This window comes from Notothenia coriiceps, unplaced genomic scaffold (assembly GCF_000735185.1).
Source record: "Notothenia coriiceps isolate Sejong01 unplaced genomic scaffold, NC01 NC01_scaffold00037246, whole genome shotgun sequence".
Lineage (NCBI taxonomy): Eukaryota > Metazoa > Chordata > Actinopteri > Perciformes > Nototheniidae > Notothenia > Notothenia coriiceps.
This window is the reverse complement of record NW_011369947.1, coordinates 20272480-20292898: the sequence shown is the minus strand read 5'-3', so window position 1 is coordinate 20292898 and position 20419 is coordinate 20272480. Positions and strand designations below refer to the sequence as shown.

The 20419-nt window shown below is 39.0% G+C and overlaps 2 protein-coding genes across 4 annotated transcripts in view; both read right to left on the bottom strand.

Annotated features, from left to right (window-relative positions):
- The window catches only part of gtpbp3 (GTP binding protein 3, mitochondrial), a 633967-nt gene that overhangs the window by 434808 nt on the left and 178740 nt on the right, over positions 1 to 20419 (bottom strand). The window lies entirely within an intron of this gene.
- nsg2 (neuronal vesicle trafficking associated 2) overlaps positions 1 to 20419 on the bottom strand; it is a 31041-nt gene that overhangs the window by 964 nt on the left and 9658 nt on the right. Inside the window, exon 4 of the mRNA XM_010795184.1 lies at positions 1392 to 1502. Within this exon, the coding sequence (XP_010793486.1) occupies positions 1392 to 1502 (111 nt within the window). The remainder of the gene's footprint in view (positions 1 to 1391; positions 1503 to 20419) is intronic.

Below are 20419 nucleotides of genomic sequence, written 5' to 3'. Positions count from 1 at the left end.
TTCCCAGTAGGCCAAAACTAAACACAAATGTCTCACGAGAATTTTTTATGAGGAAAGATAAAAAACATTTTTTGACGGAATAGGGAAGAGAGAGAAGAAACCATTACATTAACATAACTTAATTCATTAGCACCCTGTATGTTGAGGGGATACACAGGCCATTCAACTGTAATGTAGTGTGTAAATTATTGTATTTTGAGTCTGTAGAGAATTGTAAGTTGCTTGGAGTGCATATATTCACAACCTTATGTGCTGTTGTGTAGTGTGTGCCATATTGTATTAGCAGGTTTTCTATTAACACTTCTGCACCCGTTGTACACGCATGTGACACTGCTAATAATACCTCAGCAGACTGCAGGCAGAGCCCCTGCAGGGACTTTAACTAGATTTATTCTACCTTAAGATTTGTCCAGAGACACATACAGTACTTCCAAGGTGACCTCTCACAAAGTACAGAGACACTTGTGTTTTAGGTGCAGTGCAGGAGAAAGAGGAGAAGAAACAAGAGGAGAGTTAAACCTTTCTAGACTATTACTATGCATATCTAGACAGCAGATTGTTGGATAAGGTTGGCTGTATAAGCCGTTATCTTTTACGGCCCCAGCCATATCAATTGGGGGTTGGTGACCATAATGTGGTAATTATTGTCAAATAGGCAGTTCCCCTAAAATGGACATGGCTAATTACATTTGGCTTCTGAATGAAAGCAGTAAAGCCTAAAATAACATGAGATTTTACTAAAAAAAACACTGATACCATTGATTGAGTGCCTATATGGTGAGCCGGTTAGCATTTTCATTACATGACCTCAAAAATGAGCAAAAATAGGGCTGTACGTTTTTTTTCAGCTTTTTTTTTTACTTCTTTTGACAGGAGGGAAAGTAGATAAGGAGACAATGTAGGGACAATATAACTCTAGTGCTAAAAATAAAAACATTTCAATTTCTTCGAGGCCATTTTAAGAAATACCCTTATTCATTTTGAGGACCTTGATACAATCCTCAAAGGATGTGTTGCTACTACCGCGGGCTGAAAAACATCAACAAAGCAGAAATTGATCCTGGCTTTCTCCAAAGGTAACAACATCTGCTTAAGCACTTCTAAAGCTCACTAGTAAACACTTTATATCTAGTTGTTGTTATTTGGACTTTTCGAAAAAACAGTTATCTGATGATGTACCCTTGGAGTGTTGGATTTTTGTATGGAGTAATCATATCCATCATCCGATTTGAAAATAGTATTAAAATAGGGATTATTTGGAGCTTTACTTATCTCATCCTGTGGAAGCTACTTTACTACCCAGCTGCCCTGCTAACAACCTGTCTGTCTCTGGGCTGTGAATAGATGTGTTGTAAAGCTGTAATGAAACGTGTGCCACTTATGGTTCTTACCTTGTAAATGAATCCATCTGGGCAGGCGTGGTCATAGGTGAAGGCTTTATAAACCACCAGGAACACGATGCAGGCGAGGAAGGCCAGGGCCAGGATGATCAGAATCGTCACCTGAGGGCAGGACAAAATCCGGTCAGTGTGTGTGCCAGAGCCATAAAGCAGGGTTGTGAGTGTGTGGTTGATATAAGTGGGGCAGGGTTAGTACTAGACAGTGAGAAAGATGGAGTATCTGCACCAGTGTGTGTGATTGTGTGTGTGTAGCCATAATAAATGGCACAGTAGGACACCGCTGAGTGAAGTGAATGGCTCCTCAAGGCAAGGTGTTCGTGTTGAGCTTCGTGATGGATGGCTCAAGTTGTGACCTGTGCCTTTTAGCATTGCCAATTTGTCACAGGCAAGGCAAAGCAGGCTTATTTATATAGAACAGTTTAACAACATGGCAATTCAGAGTGCTTTATAGGAAGCATTAAAAGCATCAGGAAAAATGTGCGAAATAAACACATTTTGAATTACAATTCAAATACAATTAAAACAGTCACTAAAGAGCCAAGAGAAATTAAAATAAGCTTGTATACATTAAGACAGGTGTACATACAAGAATACAAGTTACATTGCTGCTTAAGAAAGGCATAATTGTTTGATTGAATGAGAGGCAAATGGCAAGGTCATTGGCTATAATGAGACTTGCAGCAGACATTTTTTCTGGGGGTTTGTTCCAGATATATAGATATATATATATATATAGGATATTTACTCTAGGGACAGAAAGCAGACCTGTTCTGAATTTATAATATAATATTGAAGAAGATCATACATGTACTTTGACTACCAAACCATTCAGTGCTTTATCAACCACTAGTAGTATTATGCAGTATTATTACATGAAGCCAGGGAAGTAACATCAGAACTAAAGTGATGTGATCCACTTTTTAATGTTTTCATTATTCGAAAAGCAATGGTGTGCCTTCCAAAATGACCAATGTCTGTTCTGCAGCACACCATGACTGAATCAGCATGCACAACACTGGCCTGAAACTAGAGCAGATCCACAGGATTCAGCCATCTTCCAGTCCATTATTTAGTCTTGCTCTGTTCCTGCTGTGACATGTTCAAATGTATTCAGTGAAACAGGCCTATTGCAAATATGAACTTCTAATTAGGTTTCTTGAATAAATAATGGTTTAATGAATATGCAAGAAAAGTTCTCATAAGTTCCCTCCTCATTAGATTACAAATGTTCTGCAAAAGTGAAAGATCAAAGCGCACTAAAGCTACATGTATAGGAGAGTTGTCTCAGCTTACACTAAATCTTCCTGTAATCCTAAAAGATATCACCTCCTGTTATGCAGATGGTGATGTTTTTTTCACATGATTTGAGCTTAACATAAAGGACTTCATTATGACAAGATGTCTCATAGAGTCCTATTAAATTAGGACTATGACATAATTCATTTGTGCTTCAAGTTTGACTAATATCACTTGCAACCTTAAGATCCTACGGTATGATTAGGATTTGTCTGATGTAAAGCAACCAAACATTCAAAAACTGAAATTTGCCCTGCCTTTCGTCTTGCTATATTTGCATTTTGTTGGCGCCGTTTCCTTTTCCGTAGCTCTTTCTTGGATGTGTTTATACGATCTATATCTGGTAACTGCATTTTTATCTCAAGTTGAAGCCCAAAAACGTCCAGAAAATATCCAAACATACAGGCAGGGGATGATGTCTCTACAAAAACATACTGATAGATATAGTGGGTCAGAAGAGATGGTTATTTTTGTATTAGTCCATACACAAGATTTAGGGAAATCCTATTTATTGTGCCTTTTTAAATGTTTTGCATATACAAACAGGATATGAAGAGCAATTTGCCATTTTGTTCAAAGACTTCATCATTATCATTGAGTTATCTTTCGAAGCAAATTGCTAATAAAAGCCACCAAATGTATACAAATACTTTAACGTGAGGGTTTGCTCTCATGAAAGGCACGACGCCATTGCATCGAACATCAACATGATTATACTTATCTTGATTGGCATATCTTTTTTTCAAGGTTATTCAATATAGTATATAGATGTTAATTCAATCCCAGCCCTCGATGACGACCCACATTGACTTTGGTGTTAATGATCGTGAGGGAGAAAAATGTATTGATTTTCAGTTGTTGTGTATCTTTTTTTAATTAGCTTGATGAAACTATCAGCATCTTTCCTCCCATAAAACCTTTGCCGAGATAAATCTTTCAACTTCCAGCTGAACACGGTGAGAAGCATAAAACGTTATTGTCCTGTAAATACGTTGAAGAAACTGTATTTGTTAAACCACAGGAAGCTATGAGGTGTAACATCTGGAACAAAATTACATTTTCTGGTCCATCTTGACAGCAATGAACAAACATATTATTAGCACTCGCTTAGACAGAGTCAAAATAGTGTCAAAAATGCTTAATAGCAACTAAAAAAGCAGAACTAATTTAAAGTGAATCAAATGAAATTACACATTTGCCTTTCTGCCTACTGATGCAAATACAAAATGCCTCTGTAATGTTAGGTGTGAAACATTCATTTCCCTGGCAGGCTAGACAATGTTGAAGTAAAGCAGATTAACATATAAAAGGATTTATTTCCTCCTACTTTCTACTTGACATCCTGATTGGGTGCTTCTGAGCGAGCACTTCATTATAATTATGCAAATCAAGAGCATTGGATAGCTATGTTTAAAAATTATATTTTCCGCCATGTCACAAATTTCAAATGTGTGGTCCATGAATATGCTTGTCGGCATTTGTCTGCATTCCCTGCATGTCAAAGATAAATAGCTGCCTTTAAAAAGTCAGACTTATCCCAGTGAGTGAGTCGAAAATATAATACAAGCTTCCATTATGGTCGGATGCCCCTAATTTCCTGTGTCCATTTTGAAACTGGTGTTAAGCCATTCTTGATGTTCTGCTCTCTATGTGATCTGTCACTGTGATATGTCAGAGCAATTACACATGGGTGTGATCATTAGTCTCCATCAGCGTTATGGGGGTGGACAGGGACACGCTAACTAAGTGGCTGTTTACTTGGTGTCAACGGGGGGACAAGACTCTGAGGCTTCATGCTACTGATACTCCTTTTAAATTACATCTCACATCACACACTGAGGAACACTTAAAGGACGCATTTAAAGTCATGGTGACCTGCCTTTGAGAGCAGAAACAGATGTGGAATGACTGATTAAGACCCACCCTGACCCCTTTCTTTGATGCACTTGAAAACAGCTTATTATGGAGAGGAATTACTTTAAAGCTCCTCATATCACACAGCAAGCAATCAGCGCTTTATGCATGTGGAGACCGACTTTGTGTAGACGCTTTAAAAAATGAAAAGAAGACTTGTTTTTCTAAAGGCAGAAAATACTTTCTCTTTTGTACCACTGAAACGAAGGAAATTACAAATGCATGATTTTGAATTATTAGTCTGTGCTGCCCACCCATCTGAAACATACAGCTGATTATCTATTGAATCAAACCGCTTCCTGCAGAATATATGATCTGACACTCTTAAATGGTGCTTGAAATTAAACCAGATACATGAAACAGATTAGTGGTATCAACTCTTACATAGAGAGGCTAGCTTATGTTAAAGTTTGCTGACACTTTTATTGTAGATTCAACACAGAAGTCGGAGCAACAGTCCAGTCAATAACCCCGCCCTTTGTAATAGAAACGATCGCTACAGTGTCTCTGTTGATGCAGCTGCAGCCATGTTGTGTATGAATCCATTAAAAATATATCCTGACCTTTCTCCATTATTCATAATCTGGTTGAACTCTGCAGTAAACCTCAGGAGGTCGCCAGGGTAACGCTACAGCTCAGGAATGAAGACTGCCCCCGTGAATGAAGTGGATTCATACATGTATCGGCCAGTTGCTGGACTGATGCAATATTCCTTCATGATAAGATAATGCTCTTATGCTTCTGATAACGGCTGAATCTGGGCCAAGGGTGTGGCAGTAGAATCAAATACCAAAGAAAATCCTTCTTTTGGTCAATACACCATTATGATATATCCCAGCAGCTTCTCCCAACCACATCAACATCACCCTGTTTTCTGTTGAACGCAGTAGACAGGGCTGTTTTGTCATTAGCGCTCCAGTATATGACATCGTAGAAACACTATCACCACCAACACACGCATCACCCTGTTTGCTGTGCCACACAGATAACAGAGAGACATTTGTTTCTGTTGGATGCAAGTGGAAACAAAGCATGCTGTTATAGTTTGGACTGAAAGCAATGTGTCTTTAACTAAAATTGGCTGCATCAGTAAAGATAGGATTGACTGCATGGCATGTGACTGGGCCCACTGGGCTTTAGTTGTTTAACCTCATCCACCCAGGGCCGTTGGAAAGATGATCATGTTTATATTCAAATATTAATTTGACCAGCTTCCTAGTACTCCTTTGAATTCACACTGTTTGCCCCATGATACTGGATATGATACATCAACACTTCAGACCAAAATGAACACTAGACACCCAAAGAAAGAAAGTGTAATCAAACTATTCCTGTTGTGTTTTGCTTCTTATTTGGATTTTCTATCTAGGAAAGTCAAACTTGAACAGTGACACCATGTTCATATGAAAAGCATAACAACAAGTTACAGTCAAAATAAAAAAGGTCCCTTTAAAATTTGTGATCACTATTTGGGTTAAGCCAAAAAAGCACCAAAAGAAATCCTTAAGGCCCAATTTCTTTCTTCCATATAGTCAAACACTAAAAAATTTTAATTAAAGTATGCAAACTTCCTATACATTGAAACTCAGAAGTCAAATTGGCTGTCATATTATACTAAGTAAATATCCTTGATGAAATAAAAAGTAGTTAATCTTGTCAATCAACTGGCAGACAATTGGTATCATTGCTTCAAAACAAACATTCAAATGTCAACATTTGTATATTTTTCTGTCATTATACTTTATCATCACACATTTTCATGCACACATTCTCCCATTCCTTTGTTATGCATCAGAGTGTTCAGCTGTTGACGATTGCGTATTATGGAAAAAGACAAACAATCAAACCAGATTAGAAAAGATCCAGTAGGATTGTTTCCCTAATCAGAAGATTAAGCATTGTTTATGTTTACCCACATCTTTCACACGCCACCTGTTTAGATTTCTAACAATCCACCCCTCTGGATTGTAGAAAATAATTGATTTATAAATGATATCTTCCACGAAATAAACTTACATTTATGGCTGCACAGTGCATCCTAGGTTCAAAGGCAGTTTCTTTGAAGGTAATGCTTCATCACAGTCGATTTCATCTCCATTCAACATATGATTTCTTTCCTTTTTTTAACACCACGCCATGTTAGAATGCAACACACCACCCACACTGCAGGAACTTGACAGGCCATATGGGGGAAACAGACACCTCTTCACATTCGCCCGAGGAGAAGAGGTGAATATGTAAGTGTGTGTCTGAGCGAGAGAAAGGGGGAGTGTGACAGGAGGGGGGTGGGAGAGAAAAATGACGCTGATAAAAACAGATAACAGAGTGGCAGAAGGAGCAAAGTGAGATATAAAGGAGGATACGACGGAGACAATATAGCGGCGTGTGAAAGGCAGACAGAGATGGAGATCCAGAAGCAGATGGAGAAGCTCCTTCCCACTCGTGGTAGCAGCAGAGTCAGACAGAGAGGCAGGCGGGCAGCAAACACAATGGGATATCAGTTCATGAACCAATCAATACATCAGTGATGGAAGCATAAAAAACAATTCAGTCATCTTCCTATTACCCCCTGAAGCCTGCTTTACTGCAGCACACACGCACCTCAATCTCCCGTGTTTGTAATGGTTTATTTTACTGCGACTTTTCAGTGAAGCCTTGTGCAAGACATGCCTAGAAACATGCATTCAAAATAGCTATTAATATCGAATGAGAAAAAGTTATAATATTAAATCCATGTTATAACTTCTGATGCCTTAAGGGAAATTTGATGATTATGAAATTAATTAACTCGAAAACAGGGTGAGCTAGTGCCGGGAGAAGGCCTCCTCTATAAAGATAAATTAAATAAGAAAAGCTTAAAGGTCACCAGTCAAAAGGAAGCAGAAGTCAGTGGACAATATATTTCCTCAGGATTCGGCTTTGTTAACAGGCTGTAGTTGTTCCTTAAGGGAGATATTATTTATCCTCTGGAACCAGATCAAAAATGTAGCTTTAAGATCCAGCAAAGCGCAGAATGAAATGAGTCCTGCTGAAGTCTGTAATGGGGACACTAAGCCCTCACCTGCTCATCACATGTAGAAGCGCTTAGGTCAGGGATCAGTTAGCTACATAAAATGTAAATGAAAGACTTTCTTATCCTCTTAGGGCAGTTTTGTAATGATGAATGTAATGAAGTGTGTAACAGCATGCCTGCTAGAGCAACTGGGTGGTATCTTTAACCGATAACTGAAAGGTCACAGGTTTGATCCCTGTGTGTCCTTGAGCATTACACAGAGCCCCGAGCTACTCTGTCATTGCACATAATATCAATGTGCAGGTGGTGGATAAGAGCATTAGGTAACTGATGCCCCTGGTAAACCTGGTTCTTCAGTAATGGAAGAGGTATTCCTTTTCATTATATAAAAGTACCCCTTACAACAGTATAACATAGTGTATCTTGCTTTATACCCTACTAATACTTACAATTACTTTTGCATAAAAAGTGCTTCTTTCTTAAAGGGGGTTCAAACTAAAATTGTTATGGTTTAATCCTTAAGATTGTAGAGTTTGTTTAAGCTACAAATGTTTTACAAAAAGTAACTATTAATCATAGCCGAACATGCACTATTTCACTCTGAAAAGCTGTATAAAGTAAAAGAAACACATACAAAACAATTACTACTTCAGTGCAGTACTCGTATGTATCGCTGTAGTTCTTAACTTACGTTCTGATACCAGATTGATGAGACACTTCAAAAGAAAAAACACTTGTTTTATCTCAATCAATATCTCTAGAGCTGAATGTGAGAACGGTTTACTTTTTTCATTGATTTTCTTCCAGGACATCTTTGCAGAGGTGACTTCTAATCTCTTTGCTCCTTAAGCCAAATTCTCATAGTCAGTGAAACAAGGAAAGCACTCAAAGCAGGAGCCTCTGAGGAGCAAACGTCAGAGCGGGGATCTGAGAGGGGGCGGAGCGACGTCGAGGAGGCCGTGTACTGGGACCGGGGCTCTGGAGGACTGGATATCCGGTTTAGGAGAGCACAGTTACAGTAGTGTGTGGCAACAAAGAACAAACACTCCACTGTTGAGATGGATCGCATCTCTGATGGAAACAAAAACTGTTGAAATGCCAACTTGAGAAAACACAATTTTCCTCTGAACTCAGGTCAGTCATGGCCGGTTTGCCTCAGGTGTCATCTATTGAGTTCAACAAGCGTCACAGTTTACCATTTTCCAGAAACAAGGAAAATGGGTTTGGAAGAAGGTCCATGCAGTGCTCATGCTATCTTTCTTTTTGAGTCAGGGGATTCACCGTTTCTTAGAGGGCAGTGGGATAAATAAAGAAAACAGTTCATCCAGTAGAGCTACAGCAAAGTGTAAAGGTTGATGAACGGCATCTTGGACCACAGAATCAAAGAAGTAAATGCAGGAAAAATGCAGAACTGCACAATGTGAAAGCTGCTTTTCTGTCTGGTATAAACAAATATAATCTCCCTCTCTGGGATTACACACCCAGAGGTGACCTATAAACACTTTTTACTTGAACGTCCTCTGCAGCCTCCTTCATAAAAATGCAGTCAGAGGTGTTGTATTTTCTTTAACCAGACATGGTGGTTGGCTATTGTGTTCAAATGATTAGGAAAATACCAGAAACATTTGAAATGCTTAGCAACCTTGAAAAGTATAATCATTAGACATTTAACTGATTGATATGGATTATAGTCATCTCAGTTAAAAATCTTAAAGAGACAGTGTATAGGATTTGGCAGAAATTAAAGCAACAACTTGAATGCATAAGAAACATTTACAAAAAGAGCATTTGACTGCAATTAGGGGCTTTCTAGTTTTTGTATCAGCCGTTTTGTTTGTCGTTAAAGAACATCAATAGTCTTTCTCCCGCATGTATGCAGTATGAAGGAGTACAGCGCATGTTAAGCAGGAGATAGATGCTAGTTATGCTAATGCAATTAAGAAAGGTCTCTATGGAGACAAAACTTCAAAGGTTTTGTCTATGCATGCTGTTGTATTGGTTAGAGGAGAATGTGCTCTTAGGGTATAGACTTTAATTCAAATAGCAGGTGGGCTTAAAATGACGGAAAACGTAACACATAAAGGGGTAAAAGAGAACAACAGCATTAACAATAGCATAATGAATAAACATGTCTCCCTTTTACAGAGTGATGCTCAGTTGCTCCTAAAATATGATCTGAGACCTTCTGTGCTCCAACACCTAGACAACATGTGCACTGAGGAAATAGACAGTACTAATCGATAACGACAATATATCCAAATGCATCCTCAATAATGTGAACATAACCGTTGCACACACGAACACACACTAATTATGAATCATTAATATGTCTCTGAGGAGTCACCAAACATCTGGATTAGATTTGCTAATCAGCTCCTACTCTGCTGGATGAAGACGTAGCAAGAGAAGACATATTATTAATGATAGGACTTCCTTTGCATACACACAAGGAAAGAACACAAACACACACAGGACACTTAGCGCACCTGAAATGTTGTTTACATCACCAGATACAGTTCATTACTCTAATGTTTCCCGAACTCTCTGTCTCATGGGTATTGTTTATGTTCCTGCATATGTTCAACATTCAGACAGCTGTGTGTGTGTGTGTTTGTGTGTGTTTGTGTATGCCTGTGTGCGTGCATGTTTGTTAGTTAATGTGCAGGGCTGCTACAGTACTTTGTCAACTTTCATTTGTGCAAGTTCAAATCATATTGAAATCTTCTTAAATTTGATATACAAGAGACATTTTCTTTCCTTTTTAAATATCAACCAATAATACATTTTATTTGTCATATCTTATCACAATCATAAAATAATGGTGTTGAGAGAAGAACTTAAAATATGTAGGAAGGATTGTTGTAGAGTGGTGAGATTTAGGGGAGGAATATGAATGCAGTTGGGAATACGAGAATTGAAGAACAAAGCTTTAGGGGTAAAACTGATGATGGGGAGAGGCTGTAAGCTGCTTTCTACCCTAATAAATCATTTCTACCATTCCACAGTCAGTAGAAAGTAATGAGAGCATTTCAGCTAACACACTTTACAGTTAAAAATGATGTTCAGAATATGTGGCTTATCAGCATTAAATTATAGATGGGCAACCAAAGGCACATGAATAATAATTATGGTAATAGAACAGAACGAGGACTAATGATACTAATAATAAATGAAGACAGTGAATATGCGATGTCTGGACTGAGAGTACAGAATGATTTACATAATATATGGTAGATCGATAGAGAGGACCGACGTGAGAGGAAACAACGGAGGAGTGAGGAGTGGAGGGTCGGAGCACTCATCCGCGCTCTGTCCGTCTCCTAATTGCTCCCATGGCTCAGCTTGTCAGAACAGCGGCAGCGAGGTGAAGGACTCTGGCTGAGGACGGGCGCACAATGACCGCTCACCTTCTTTCTCCGCTGTATCTAGATGGAAAATATCAAAGCCTGAGTTTTTCTTTGGCTCACGTCTCTATTTTTATTGAATGAACAGATTTTGCCATACACAGAGCATGCTCCGTCGAGCAGCAGGAATGTGTTCTTTGAGTCTTATCAGGCAAAAATGCATCATATCTCAGGGCTTCAATGAAAAGATAACATTTTATTCCTACACATGGAAGAAACTAAAGGTATCTCCGAAATTAAAGCAACAGAAAACATAATTCGCAAAATAAAAAAATAGGGGACAGTCTAGAAGTAATCAGACCTATATTTTGTCCACTTGACTAACCCTATACTGTTACTATACTATTACTTTTAGTTTAGTTTTGAAAGCACTAAGAGATGAAAAAACACTGCCTTGGCGACAACAATCCGCTCATAGGACACGTTTTGTTTCATTTAAGTCAGGAAAGAAAACAGATTTTTTAAGACATCCTTTGAATATTGCTAGATCAGCATCAGGCACTAATTACTTTTTTCCTCCGGCAATGGCCTAATTTTCCACCAAAATGTTTTGAAATACGCTCACAAGTCTGAGACATATCCCTGCTAGCCATTCAAATAAAATACATGAGTAATAATTATGTCCGCAGGCCATTTAAAACCAGCCACTTTAAGAAACTGTGACTTCATTTGATCGCTTCACTATGAATCTGGGGACGCTGCATTAAATAGATTGTGCTGTTACCATTCCTATCCTGGGCTGACTGATACAGAGCACTTAAACAAATCCAACTGCATATGAATATGTGTGCCAAGAGATTTAATGCTGTCCGACTGCGTGTGCTTATTGGCCATCGATCAGGCTCGGAAATCCTTTTTAGCCTTGGCAACCCCTGAGTTAATGTTATAAGTCGTACAATGGAGGGTGGATGCAGCCGCTGTCCTGTCCTTGTATAAAAACAAGACTGGATGGTCAATCTTAAATGGATTTCAGTTCCTTTTTTTCTGTAATCGCAAATCTGATTCTCTCTTCGACCTCTTGAGATCAAATTGAATTTGCGAAATGTCAGTGCATTGTTTATTGAACGGATAAAATAGATAATATATTTGTATATGTATTCACATCTGCTGATTTTGATAGGCAGATGGTGATTAGAGTCTGCTATCATTTCAGGTGCTGCTTGATATGGGATCTGAAACAAGATGTAGAACCATTTGGACTAATACATTTTCCCAAATATCACTCACACAGCAGCGATGGCTTCCTCTGTTGTTGTCTGTCTCTCTGGCCGTTTCTCAATGTTGATGAGTATACCTGCTGCAGAGCCACTGTTTCAAGTATACTACGGCCCCGAATGCTGGGCATTTAACATGCAATTAAACAGTCCTTCGGCACCACTCGATGACGTAGTATACTTGAAATAGTGGCTCTGCAGCAGCTATACTTGACATTGAGAAACGGCCGCCTTTCCATCTGGCCCTGGAGATTGCGAGTTGTCAGTCCTCGCGGCCTTTGTAAGTGTCTGTCAGCTGACGGGGGACCTCTTTGCAGTTACAAATGAGTCAGACTTGTTTTGGCTCTGGTAGGGCAGGCTGACTTAACCTGCACTCTGTTTGTGGTTCAGTGGAGTGTGAAGAAGCATGTATGGCACCATCCGGCTGTACTGTATGCTGGATGGTGATTTGATTGATTTACAAAGTTGAACAATTCCCAGCATGTTAAAACAGCATCCTCTTCCTCTCTGTTTTACACTGATAACTGATGTTCTTGCTCACATGAAGCCAACACAACCATCATATTGAACTGAGGCCGTTGAATACACAACCAAATTATAGTTAAACAATGCCGTTCAGCAAATTCACTTCAAGTGTGTGTGGGCAAGCCAAGGCTCTAAGATCTTGCAATCACATCTGGCTCGTTCAATTTTTCAGGAGCCAATATTTAACAATAAGAAGACTGTGAATATCTGCCAATAGGAGCTGGCAAGGTTATAAAAGAAAACTGTGTGTGTTAGAAATGTTGAAAAAGGCTTCCCAGTACTGAATTTGATGAGAAAGCATGAGCTTATGACAGGATGAAAAGGAAGATAGTGGAAGGACACAGAACAGAGATCAACTGGACAGATGGTGAGAGAGAGGGGAAGTGAAGGAGGAGAAGAGTGATGGAGAGAGAGGGAATGATACAGCTGGACGGAGAAGAGTTAAAGAGATGAGAAGAGAAGAAGATTAGTCGAACAACGATAGCCTTTAAGGTTAGCAGGTTAACAAACAAAGCCTCACTTCTGGTACCATTTGCTTACATTATAAGCTCTGAATTTAAGCAAACAATAGCCGCTTCAAATAACATTAATGTAAGATGATAACGAAATTCAATTCAGCTCAGTACTTGTTAAACAGTAGTTCCATTGTGCTATAACTAGATAGCTCTAAAGTCTAAGGTTGTCTTAATGTAGTCACCTATTCATTTTATTCGGTGTTACTGAAGGATCTGCAAAGATATACAGTACAGCACTAGCTACAGCATACTAAGGTTACATAAAGTTATTTCCGGCATAGAGTAGTTGTTTTGCTTCTGATGAAAATGTACACAATATTTCTGCATCACATATCGGATTGAAATATCTGTATGAATATAACCCCTAACAGGGAGGCAGAGATTCTATATTTTTTATTTATTTAAAACGGCTGCCACGACTGATGGTACAGATATCCTTTCAGGTCTCCTCACGAAGAAATATATTAACTGTGGTGATCCCTTAACCTCATATAAGTGAAGTTTATTTGAATTTTCCCAATTGTCCAGTAGTCCTCTATTGTTTTGTTTTTTTAATGTAAACATGGGAATCTTATACATACTATAAGATATCATGTTTGCATTTCTATTGTGAACAAGGAAGAATCTGGGAATATGAAAGTCGATATTATACTGTGTAATAAATTAACAAATGCAAATCAGTTTTTTCCAAATGACATCTCCATCTCTCCATGTTATATGACTAGAACCATATTCATACCTTGCCTTGTCACAAGAGTACCTTGATTTTAGTAAACTGTCATCACCATTGTCTTCATGCAGCATCCATACTTATACACAATGCAAGCAAAATGTTTTTGAAACAACTCAAACAAGTAGAAAGAAATATAGAGTGGTTTTAAATGTATAGCTAAAAATATGACCATAGTGGGAGGATAATGCTCACATGAAAACATATTATGTTCTCCCTTTTCAGAGAACTTGCTGTAGAGTGCAGCAGAGGAGTTTTCACACTGTTGCTCCCACACCAGAAAACACAAAGCATCCGCCCTCTTCTCCCTTCAACAGCACACAGGCTCCAGAGTACAACACGAATGCTGAATGTAAATCAATTACTTACTCAAATGCATGTGTTTTTGCGCATGTGTGATAATGTGGGTGTTTAACTGAGAGCAGATAGCCTTAAACACTCGCTATAATGACCGTGCTTTTATTTGTCAATACAAGGAAGAACAATATGTGGAATGGGAGGCTGTGCGAGGTTTTGAACAACAGCAGTAATTACCTGAAACCTGACAAACAGTGGAGGCCTTCTGTGGAGGCGGCAGAATGCAGCGAGGCTCTTATCAGAAGGTAATAATGGGATAATTGTTTTGGACCTAGCTACCTCTCCCGTTGCTACCTGCTAACTTCTGCTGGCACCGACAGGTTCAACTTGGCAGTATGGAGCTGTCATGTGGTCCTCTGTCTCTCTGTGTGTTTTAGGAGGTTTGTGTTGGAGTGTCAGACCTGCTACGAGTGTGTTTGTTTGGCGAAGGTTGGCAAAGGATACCATGTTGTCTGGATAGCGAGAGAGCCAGAAAGCAAGCAGGACACAAATTAAATCCCCCTTTCATCAATCTCCACACCTGCATCTCTCAATCCCTGCCAGAATCATCTTTTACTCTCTTTCAGGTTATCATTTTCAAGGATGCTCTTCACGGCATTCAGAAAGGCAGCAGTTGATTGTGGCGCAAGAAAGAGAAAGTGGATAGACATTTTGCAGAAAAGGTCATGAGCTGAATATAAATCGTAAAACACAGCAAACACCACCATGCAGCACCTTTCCTCTTTCATCCCAAATGGATCCCAAAGAATATTCCATTTCTGTGCTCACTGCAATATCAATATTTGAGCGCGTATTTTTATTTAAATTGAAAATCTGGACATTTTGACAAGAAAACCTATTGAAAAATGTGCTTTGCAGTAAATCACACTTACTATTCTTATATATTTGCTAGTACGAACACAGTTTTATTCTGTCTCCTAGAAACTGCTTGTATAAAATCTCATTTAGCAACCACACAGGATTAAAACATGTATTATTATTATGACCTGGGAAGTCACAGATACTGTATGTAGATCGTGAACTTCTCTGGAAAAATGTTATCACAATATATGATCTTGCATTACAATATCTGTTTGTGTGAACACAGCATTATAAAACCTTTATTTTGATTTGTTTACCAACCTTTGACAGCATTTCAATTCCTTAGGGTTAAACCTGGTTTTAACCACTGCCAAGAAGGTTATGTTTTCTTATCATCAAATAACTTCAGTATTCAGGATAACTCTAGTATTTAACTTAGATATGTATTCATCATTCATTTACAGGTATCATTTTGAATTATCTATGTGACACAGGCTTAAGGAGAGGTGTTGCAAACAGTAAACAGTATATGTCCACACACTGAACATCTTCTCACTCTCCAAGTTCGGTTTGCTCAACATACTGGGAAATTCAGGAGCTTGTCGTTCAGTTTTATTTCACGTAGTTAATGAGAAGGGAAGACGTGCCCTACCCGGTTTGTTCAAGGACCAAAACAACTACAGAGGATACGCTCTATCTCAGGTCTGCTGGGAGTAATGAGGGAGACAGGGGGAGAGAGGGAGGAAGGGAGGGAGGGAGGACGGTAAGTGATGACACATTAACTTGGTCTAAAGGGAGGAATCTTATGGAAACAGAAAGGGAAGAAGGGAGCAAGAGATAAATGAGAGGCCAGCAGAAAGGAGGGTCCAGTTGTGAGAAGTCATCATTTTATATCTGCCCTACTTCCACCAGATCATCACTGTGCTGTATTTTGATGCTTTTTTCTTTCTTCATTAATGCATTTTGGATATTATGTCGTCTGTCACTCATATTTCTGTCTGCTTTCCTTGCAGGACGATCACTTTGTGCTCACACTACATGTATGGCCATGGTTGTCACTGTGGATTAAAAGCTGCAACTACACACATGTCTGTTTTTAAAAACAAGCGGCACTGTATTTAAAAATAAAGCAGCTTCGATCAAAAAGGAAAAATAATTGCAGTAAGTACAAACATGGGAGAAAGAAAACAGGGGAGGAAAGCAGAGGAGAAAAGGGAGGGAGAGGGGTAAGCAGGAGTGAGGCGGTGAGGGAGGGCAGATTAGAGAGCATTTTACACTCTGAGCTCTTCATCCATCAACACAATCTGCAAAGCTTTGAAGAGAGAAGAGATGTGCAAGCTTTTCATACAGAAGTGTGTGTGTGTGTGTGTGTGTGTGTGTGTGTGTGTGTGTGTGTGTGTGTGTGTGTGTGTGTGTGTGTGTGTGTGTGTGTGTGTGTGTGTGTGTGTGTGTGGACATGCCTGTGTGTCTGCAGAATCAGCTCTGTCAGTCAAGCAAAGCGCGCCTTTCAGATGAGCGCCCAAAACGAAGTGACATTGCTCAAAATCACACGGACTGCAATGCCTTTCTGCCTAACAAAAGCTGATATGGTGTGGCAAGACGGAGGTGACAGTTAAGTCTGCGCAACATTTTGGAGCAACTCTGATGAGCAACAAGTTGGCTCAGCATTGCTCCATTGCAATTCGTGCATTTTTAAAACTGTCCGGGTTTGCTCCCCCCTAAGGAGCAACACTGCAACAACACAGGTCTCCAAAACACCTATCTAGTAGAGTACGATCCCTACTGTGTTACTTTGTCAGACAATTCCATATCAGATCAAAATCTATGCAGCAAATATGTTATTATTCCAATATGTGTCTTCCTTGTCAAACCTGGTGCCTACAAGGACCACAATGCAACTGCATCACTTTGCAGCTTGGTCAGAGGTTTGTGTACGTTTTGCTTCTAACCCCTAATGTAGCCTTTACTTTTTAGCATAATAAACATTTGATCAAAAATGAAACACCATATTTGTGTCAAATGCATACTTCTTGTAAGTGGTAATAGCTGTAGAAAGTTGGGCAGTTATGAAAACATACAGCATGAGATGATAGATAATAATCAAATACCAGACATCTCTTTAATATTCCTGATTGAATAAAGCCTTTTTGTGCAACATTAAAATCATCTTTAAAAAGTATCTTGGGTTTTTAAGTATTATAATGAATTATATTGGTCAAACAAAGATATTCCTATCCAAGTATTGCATGCATAAAAGCATATTTATATTATATGTCTTATGATACTGTATATATCAATATAAAATGATGTTACATTGTTTGGCAAAAGAGTTCATCCATACCACCCACTCGACCTATATGATGTCAAACAAGCTAATAGAAGGCTGGAGACCTTTTAGGATCCTTATATGTTTGTATGATATCAATAAATGAATGCAAGACTTCATGGAAGAACAAGCCTTGTCAGGACCCCTGACTTTGTCCACCAGTGCTTCCATTTCCCAAACACTGAGCTCATTGCCTCGTTTGCAGGACTGTAGAGGCTCAAGTGATGTAGTTTTTCCACTTAACCTTGCCTGTGTGCTCTGAAAGTGTAGCAATGTGTGTATATAGCTTGTGTGTGTGCACTTTAACACAGTGACTAATCCGGACAGATTTCACAGCCTCTTTTGGTGCCATTCTGCTCACACACACACACACACACACACACACACACACACACACACACACACACACACACACACACACACACACACACACACACACACACACACTTGTATTTGCACTCCTCTGCTTGAGCACTTCTCTCTCTCTCTCTCTCTCTCTCTCTCTCTCTCAGTCAGGGTTGCCATGGAGGGAGGTTATCTTTGCTGCCATGACAACGTGAGTTCTCTTTGGTCTCCCCTAACGACAGTGGAATTGAACACACAGCGCTGGGTGATGTGATGTGATGTCTTCGGACCGGAGGCTCAGAGATGCACACACAGCGCAGGAGTCACCTGAACTACTCTGTGCCAGAGAAGAAGGAGTGGTAGAAGAAGAACTCAACTTCTTTTTCTACTAACTAAAAGTAGCAAAACTATTATGTAAAAATACTGCCAGTAAAAGTCCTTTGTTTAAAGTCCTACTTCAGTACCATTGCGTACTGCTGAGAGAGTGATTAGCAACAATCTGTCGTCCCTCGAGGACCTTGAGGCTGTTAGAAACGATTTTAGATCCCTAACACTCAGGACACACACTTTTTGAATCATTCTGTTAAACAGTATATCCCACATGATCATTACTATGAACATTTTCACATCCTCTATCTATACCGTTTTGCAAAACCTGCACTAAACCTACATATTGTACACATTAATTATAGTACTTTTATCTTTTTCAGATTTGTATTTTGTTTTTCTTTGCTTTATATTTATGTTCTTGACATTTCCACCGCTTTGACAGATCTTGTATTTTCTCCTAATATGGACATGTTTTGCACTAAAAACCATAAAAGGCAGATTTCCTGTAAGTGAAAATGTAATTCCAATAAACCTCATTCTGATATCAAAGTAGTACTTCCTCTACATGAGATTATCATACCATTACCAATTATTCCATGTTTGTCTACAGTTTTGCTTGCATCTCTACCCCCTGCATATTTTAATAGAGAACTGATTCGATTGCAGATGTTTTTCCAAACCAAATCAGTAGTTCAACCTTTTTGCACTGATTTTATTCTGGGAAATAGAGAGGGGGGAAATGTCAGTTGAAAAATGTCTAATTAGAGCCAAAACAAATGTCTAATTAGAGCCAAAAGTCATAAAAACTGCACACACGAAATGTTTGACTGAAGCCCATTATACTTTTGAGCAACGTGCTAATTACAGCATGTCATCATCAGGAAAGCACCCACCAAACTCTTTCTCTTCGGAAACTGAACTCAGGATTACATCCAATAATACCAGTGCTGAGTTAATGCAACTGATTTTAATATTGACATTGACCAAGAAACTGCCACCTCTTAAACCCCACGGACCTGCCGAAGGGGCCGAAACCACAACATCTGCGAGCAAAAGCGTCTGAGGGCTTCTTAAGATTTAATAAACTATGAATGTTTCATATCTATGTAAAGGAAGAAACTCAGCTAACTGATCTTTTTTTTTTTTTTTTAAACCTCAAAGCTAACGCTGAGCCTCTGAATTAGCCACGGGCAAAAAATATTAAGGCCGTTAGCACAGAACTCTAGCTATACCGATCGATATATTTATTGGATCTGCACAAACAAGCTTAGATAACATCCTGGGATTCCACAGATTATAGAAATATAAGGATCATCACTGAGCGATCTGAACTCGGGACAGGGGAAGCAAATACAGACAACACACGAGTAGCTTTACTGTAGGTAGCAAAACACGGAGATATACTGACCTTAGCTGTTATTCTGATCAAAAGTCGTGTTCAATGGCATTAAAACGAGAAAAAACTTGGCTGAAGGTTAATCATAGGTTACCAATGTGTCTGTCATTTTGAAAAAATTATTGATAATCCATAATTCCATTTCTATGCAAAAATCGGAGAATAAATATTAGCTGCTAATGGTAGCCACCAGAGTGTGTTGCAGCTCCGGTTTTGGCTACGCGTCACCCTCACTCCTTATTTGGTAACCTGTGTGTGTATGTGGAACCTTCCCTCGATTCCATTGGCTCTGACGGTTAGAAAGAGATGTCAATCATCAAAATCGACCAAGGGGGTCCAGAGATATGGAAAATCAACCCAAATGACCCCAGAAGTGGGGGTTTTTTGCTAAATCTCTCTAAAAAGGTAAAATGTCACTTGTTTTGCATCAATATTGATACAGGGTACTTATTATATGTTGTACTTTGGATTCCTAAAGCTTTTAGTCTACTAACCCACCATCCAAGACCAAGGGTAGTTTTCACTATAAGTAAAACAGAATTGGACGGACACTATAATTTACAGTTTTTTTACTATGTTCAATCTGAATTTTCTTTAAAATAAAAAACATCTATATTGATTCTGACTTTTCTACATCCAACTCACAGGTTTATCATTACTTTGAGAAAAAAGATTATAAATGTTCCCCTTTTAGAAATGTAGTTAAGGTCATTTGTTCTGGAAATGTCATTTTCGAGCCTGAGACCTAAAAAACAGGCTTGGGGCCTAGCCTGACTCCATCCCGGTAAAAAGTTCAAGATCAAGGCATGTCCATATCCCACATTTCAGATAATTTAACCCAAAACAAGTTTAT